Raw genomic sequence first — 7,035 nt, forward strand, 5'->3', positions numbered from 1 at the left:
GTGGAAATTGGTTTACCTTGAATTAGCAAATAACATGCCATGAATTTGTTCTCTTTATTTTGTAAAATAGCAAGAAATTATCTTGTAATATTGAGAAAATATTAATATTTTAGAAGTAATTGGCTTCCGTGCAGACATCAAATTACATTTTGTCTGTAAACAACCAAATTAAGCAACTGAAATGGTTACTAAATTCACTTGTCCTCTAGATTGCATTAAAACTAAGCAAATCAATATTGTTTTCTATTGTGCCTTCCCTGATCATCATCAAAATATATGATTATGTGATGATGGTTACATATCATTGGATCATGCAATCCACATGATATAGAGACGTGTGTTACGTGAACATGGGAACGTAATTCAATAGCTGTGACTGTAATAGTGGCTGGAATGCGGACTGTATGTGAGAGTCTCTCACTCTTCACATGTTCTTGTTTTTCCCTCCAACCAAACCCCGTCTGCCATCTCTGTCACCTTTTCAGGGGGAAAACAAATTACATCAACCTCGGCTCTTTCTTAATCAAGCCGGTGCAGCGGGTGATGCGTTACCCGCTGCTGCTGATGGAGCTGCTGGGGGCCACACCGGAGAGCCATCACGACCGGCCCCAGCTGACTCAGGCTCTGCAGGCCGTCAAAGAGATCAACGTAAACATCAACGAGTACAAGCGCAGGAAGGACCTTGGTAATTAATCTCTTAAAGCCTGCTGGTTTGTCTGTATTTGGGAAAGCATTTATCCAGTACAAAGTCTGAACTGTCTTCCCTCTGCTGCCCACAGTGGTGAAGTACAGGAAAGGCGACGGGGACACGTTCATTGACAAGATCTCCAAGCTGAGCATGCACTCCATTATCAAGAAATCCAACCGAGTCAGCAGCCACCTCAAACACCTGACAGGAATGTCACCCCAGGTACATCACTGCTCCTTGCTAAGTTCTTAACCCGAGTAGAGGGAAGACTGCCTGAATGCAGCGAATGAAAACCTGCTGCTTCTGATCTCTTTCTGTCTTCTGTCTTTTTCCCAGATTAAAGATGAAGCGTTTGATGAGGCTGAGAAGAAGTTCAGACTGCAGGAGAGACTCATCAAGTCTTTTATCAGGGACATTTCCTTGTACCTGCAACATATAAGGGTAGGAGCAATTTACCACTGCCACGTGGAAAACTCCAACTCAGTGACTTTGTTATTTAGACCATATCTGAAACTGAAAGTACTAGATACACTTAGACATACTTACTGTGCCTGATTTGTGAAATTTTGCAAGTATTTCCAAAATCTTTTCTTGATAAAATTTCAGTACTAATTCTAATTTCTTAAACATAATCAATATGTTAACAAACACCTGTGCAGAACTGTATTTGCCATGGGCCATATTTCCAGTGTCTGTAATGAAAATATACATTTAATAATTCTTGATTTATATTGATATGGCTAAATATTGTATTAGGATTATGAAACGTTTCAAACACACGGTTCATTAGAATAGTAAAGAATAACAGTAACAATTTTGTAGGAGGGAAAGATTTAAAGCCCGAGACACACCAAGCCGATAATCGGCCATCGGACAGCCTGGCGAGGTCAGTGACTCGAGTCTGTTCGGTGTGTTCCGTGCCGTCGTCTGTCCGAGGGGCCATCGTCCTTCATTTTGGCCGATTTGATATGTATAATCGGCGGGGCGGGCACTGCCGGCAGTCAGACTCAAATGACCCATCTGATTGGTAGAGTGCTAAGCCGGAAACGGGGAGCGGAATGAGCGTGACTAGAGTCTCTCAAAATCTGACTAAAATCTTTGACCTTTGTTGATCTGAAATGAAGACAGATTCAGCAACTGCATGACCTATTTCTTGCTTTATATGTTTTCAGAAACACGTTTCGTGAACTATTTTAGTACAATATGAGATCGTATTCTGAACAAGCCGCCAAGACAGTCTGTCTTTGAATTTCCGGAGAAACCAGACCCACGTGACGCGCGTCCAATCAGCTGCCGGTTTTCGTTTATGGGGTCGACAATACAGATTAGCGACGTCAGCTGTTATGGAGACGTATTACGTCTCGTCGCTTTGGTGTGTTCCGAGGCATTTTTTTGACCAACTGCGGGAGACTGATCAGTCCAACCGGCTTTTCTGCCGAGGGTCGGCCGTCTGGTTGTTGTGTCTGGGCCTTTACATATAAAAACATTACACTTGACTTAATCAGTGCATTCAACACATATTCCACTATAAATATTTTGTCATATAATGTTTTTGGAGTACTTCTCATAGCAACATGGATTGTAATGAAATGCATCTCTTTAGGAATCGGCATCTGTGAAGGTCTTGGCAGCCATCAGTTTCTGTGACATCTACACAGAGCGCAGCGTCCTCGACCCGGAGCGCTTCCAGAAAGCTCACCGCTGCATCAGCGACAAACAGTTCACACAATTTGTAAGTCCTCTTCCTGTTTAGCCTCACCTAGATGCTGTAAAAGTGCATTGGGAATAACCTCTGATCGCATCACGTTCTCTGTCCAACCCCCTTCCCTTGTTCCCTGAGCAGAAGGAGCGCACAGAGGCCTTAGTCATCAAACCGCTCACCCAGCTCCTCCTCATGTTCGCCGGGCCGCACAAACTCATCCAAAAGCGCTTCGACAAGCTGCTGGACTACGACAACTGCAAGGAGCGGGCTGACCGCCTCAAGGACCGCCGTGTCCAGGATGAGCTGCAGGTGGCGCGTAACAACTATGAGGCGCTCAACGCCCAACTTCTGGACGAACTCCCCAAGTTCCACGTCGCAGCAGAGGAGCTGTTTACTGGCTGTGTGAGGGCTTTCGCTCAATCCCAGAAGGACTTCATGAAGACGACACTGGGGGAGCTGAAGCCCCTCCTACAGGCTGTGAGTTACTTTGTTTATGTTGTAGGAAGTGGGACAGTTTTTCATGAATATTTATGGACCCGTTATGAAAAAAATACTAATCCATTCCCAATGAGTTGTACTCATTACATTCTGTTATTAACTTGACCTTTTCCTTTACCTTTGTCTCCAGTTTTCTAACAAAGCTGGCACAGAGGGCAACCTGATTGCTAAGTTCCAAGAAGAGTACGGTCGAGTTCTCCAACTTCTACAGAGCTTTAGCTTCTGCCCGGAGAACCTTCCTCCAGCCACCTCCACAAAAAAGACCTTTGAGAAGAAGACTCTGGAGAAGCAGACCCCTAAAAGACAACTGCAGGCACCTGTGAGTTGAACCCTCATCCCATTTATACCGTAGTGTATTTTAACCCTCTGAGGACAAAAGACGCACCAGCGCGTCCAAACAATGTTTGACAAAACTCCTACTCAAAAAGAGTTTTTTCTGAACATTGTGATATGAAACACATGGGGATCGGCTTTATGCAAATACCCTAAAAAGTTAAATTTAAGAATATATTGAAAACGTCTTTGGACCTCAGAGGGTTAATAAATAATGCACAAGGAGTTCATGATCTAACCAGTCTTGTCCTTGTTGCCTTCAGCCGAACCACATCATGCAAACAGATGAGCACCGTGCAGGACTTCTGGTACGCTATGGTCCAGAGAAACTTTTCCAGGCAGAGAGAAACTTCAATGCAGCCCAGGATCTGGACATCTCTATGCTAGAGGGAGACCTTGTGGGTGTAATCAAGCAACAGGACCCCATGGGTAGCCACAACCGCTGGCTAATTGATACTGGAGGTGGGTTATTTGTACTCTTAAGCCACATATAAATCAGCCACATATTTGGATGTGTGAGCCTCTGACATTGGGAAAAAAAATGGCGCAGCAATTAGGGGTGCAAGATATATCGACTCAATATCGTTATCGCAATGTCACGTTGCGCAATATTATATCGGAAGTGTCGCAGTAAGTATGCAATATTTAGTTTATTTTGTGGAGTGCTGCGTCCCGTCCGTTGGCTGTGTGGCTTAGTTGTGTTCGATATAGAGGCTGCTTGAAACACTATAAGGATCCCGTTTCATTGGCCAGTTACCGTGCCACATGTTGGTACACGTCAGCGCACGGGTCCACTATGTGACAAACCCTCCGTAGCGTACCACGTGTGTGCATATTTCGACAGAGTGACGGTGTAAGTGAAGAAATGGAGACAACAAAACGGAACAAATCAGAGAAGCGAAAGAAAAGTTGTGTCCTGTTGTCTTTATTTATTTTATACTGTCCAACCAGTAGAACATGTCCTGTTCTGTAGACATTGTCCTTATTTATTTATTCACGTTGGACCAGTCCAATATGACTGTCAGTTGAAATAAACCTTGTGTTGTAAGAAAACTTGTTTAATTTGTTATGAATCTATTTTGATGCGTTTTCCCATTACTTTTGTAATTTTACATGTGTTTAAAAATATCAAAATTAATATTGATATCGAAATATTCATATATCGCAATTTCATATTTTGTCAACATCATGCAACCCTAGCAATACACTTTATACATATGTCTTCTCTTGCGTTTCTTGTTTTGCAGTTGGCAAGGGTTTTGTGTACAGCTCCTTCCTCAAACCCTACAACCCACGCCGGAGTCAGTCGGACGTGTCAATCGAGAGCCAATCATCTAATGAGTCAGGCTACGGCGGCTCCTCCCCTGTTTTCTCCCGCCAAAACAGCAGCAGCACACTGACCTTTAACCAGGAAACAGCCACCGTCAGCTTTTCCACATCGCAGCCCCAAATACATTCATCGCCACACCCTTCGCTGGACTCTGCCTCATCTCGTAGAAGTCACAGAGATCCACCCAACCTTGACTCATCCAGTCAGAGCAACTCCATCAACTCCTCCCCAAGAAATCCCTCCAACCGCAGGGAATTCTCAGACCAAACGCACCGAAATTCCTCCAGTCACAGAGACACCGAGCCTTCTTACCGGCATTCAGCCAATCACAGAGACACGTACGATACGAGTTGTGCAAGTCCGAGCAGCCACAAGGAGATGTCAGACCTCTCAGAGACAGACTCTTACTCTTCACTCAGAAACAGTCGGTCACAGCGGTATGGGCACACAGACAGAACCTACAGTTCATACCAGTGGAGAAATGGAGATAATAGTGGCCAGAAAAGGACTGTTTACTCCAGAGATGAGTACATTGAGCCGGAGCCGGAACCAGTACCAGTACCAGTACCAGAACCAGACAGTGAATTAGATGGTCATCAGGTGAGATTTAGTGTGACTGCTATGATGTAATCAGACATTTACCGTACCAAAACAATGGCAGACAATTTACTTTCAAGTTTCAAGTTAGTCTGTGTAGAAAAATGATACAATCCTAGTAACAATTGATGCTGAGGGGTGTGCATTGCCAGAGGGTGATCCTGAATACAACCACTAAAAGGGCCAAAAACATTCATTCATACTGCTTTTAAAATGAAAACACAAACTAACTATGACATTGTTATTTCTCTGTTTTTAGATTTACTACGCTCTCTACTCGTTTGATGCCCGTTGTGCCAATGAACTGAGCATCTCAGCCAATCAGCGGCTGCGGATACTGGAGTTCAAGGACATGAACGGCAACAGTGACTGGTGGCTGGCGGAGGCGGAAGGCCTGCGAGGCTACGTGCCTTCCAACTACATCCGCAAATCAGAATATACTTGAAAAAAAGTTTTATCCTGAGACTGTACTTGGACCTGAAGAAGGCTCACTCTGCGAGCAGACTGAACAAGAAAAGACAAACAAGCATCTGGACACGCGTTGACTTAGTTTTGATCTGTTGTCAAAGAGTTTGATAGTGAAAAGGACTGACTATTGCTGCTGACTTTGCTCCTAAAAGTTAACATTATATGCCTATATTTAAAGACTTTTTTTATATTATTTGTACTGAAACTGTGCCCTACTCCCTCTCGTTTCCAGTGAAAAACCTGTGAATTGCACCAGATTTTTGCCATATTCTCTGGAGCTGAAGACAATGAATTGTTTAAGAGAACAGTTTTAAAGGTTAGCACATTGGGTGATTGCAATGGAAATGTGAATGTTTTGGGTTTAGACTGGTTCTTATAAACATACATCAAGTGGTATGCAGACAGACTGACCTAAACACTGTGTTAATGACTTTTTCCTACATGTGGTTTATTACACCACTAGACTGATGAATATTAGATGGATCTATACTATACTGTTTAACAATCGAGGTTTGAGGCACTTATGAGGATTATCCACTGGTTGCGAGTTTTGAAGTGTCTACGGTGAAGCCATCAACAAGAATTGAGTGTTGTATGAAATGAATATGGACTATTTGAATTAAATCCAAGAACAAAGTTGAATGGCATATGCTATATGGTTTACAAGCAGCCCCCTTGTCAATAACCTGAATACACTTTTTGACTGGGTTGACACTGTGCAATCAGGTGATGATGACCCATTTTCCCTGTAAGGAGGTTAACAAACAGGGAGAGAGAGAGAGAGCGAGATTGTCTGATCTTTACTCTGATTTCTCCACATACTCCCTATGTACATTTATATAGTGCTGTATATTGAGAATATGCTATTGCACCCACTGTAAAGTACACACTGTTTGAATAAAAAACAGCTCAGCTGATAAATCATGACAGCTCTGAAAGAATATTTGTTTGTTTTTCCTCTTTTGTGGAAGATCAGTGTTCGTACTTTGTCATGTTTTAGGGTTATTAATGACAGACTACAAAATAATGTAAGCTGCCATCAGTAGACGCCACGTAGACAGACTTTTCAAATCAATCTACACGTTCAGCTGTTTTACCATGCAACAATGCTTTTTTTTTTTACAACAAAAGACATTACATATCTGTGCAAGCTCATTTGTATGTATATTTGTTTTAACAACATGGAAGATGGGGGAAATTTATTTTTTAAATGTACTAAACTATAATATGCTCTCTAAAAGGTAAACTGGGGCTATTGTACACAAAAACACCAGTATGGTCCTTTGATTATGTAGCAATTACTTTCACATTTTAATACTGCAGAAATATGATATAGCATGAAAAGAATTTGCAAGAATGTATAAAGTGCAATACTTTATGGTATTTTACATATTGCAAAAACATTAAGAATTTCCAAAT

The 7,035-nt window shown here is 42.4% G+C and overlaps 1 protein-coding gene across 3 annotated transcripts in view; it reads left to right on the forward strand.

Moving 5' to 3' along the window:
• dnmbp (dynamin binding protein) overlaps nt 1-6,543 on the forward strand; it is a 51,647-nt gene extending 45,104 nt beyond the window's left edge. For all 3 annotated transcript variants that reach the window (XM_028567500.1, XM_028567501.1, XM_028567502.1), the window contains 9 exons: nt 486-685; nt 780-910; nt 1,025-1,129; nt 2,292-2,420; nt 2,532-2,867; nt 3,019-3,207; nt 3,485-3,683; nt 4,469-5,151; nt 5,408-6,543. In XM_028567500.1, the coding sequence (XP_028423301.1) occupies nt 486-685; nt 780-910; nt 1,025-1,129; nt 2,292-2,420; nt 2,532-2,867; nt 3,019-3,207; nt 3,485-3,683; nt 4,469-5,151; nt 5,408-5,593 (2,158 nt within the window). In that variant the 3' untranslated portion in view covers nt 5,594-6,543. The remainder of the gene's footprint in view (nt 1-485; nt 686-779; nt 911-1,024; nt 1,130-2,291; nt 2,421-2,531; nt 2,868-3,018; nt 3,208-3,484; nt 3,684-4,468; nt 5,152-5,407) is intronic.
• Nucleotides 6,544-7,035: the final 492 nt, after the last annotated feature.

The sequence above is a fragment of the Perca flavescens genome, chromosome 21 (assembly GCF_004354835.1).
Source record: "Perca flavescens isolate YP-PL-M2 chromosome 21, PFLA_1.0, whole genome shotgun sequence".
NCBI classification, from domain to species: Eukaryota; Metazoa; Chordata; class Actinopteri; order Perciformes; family Percidae; genus Perca; species Perca flavescens.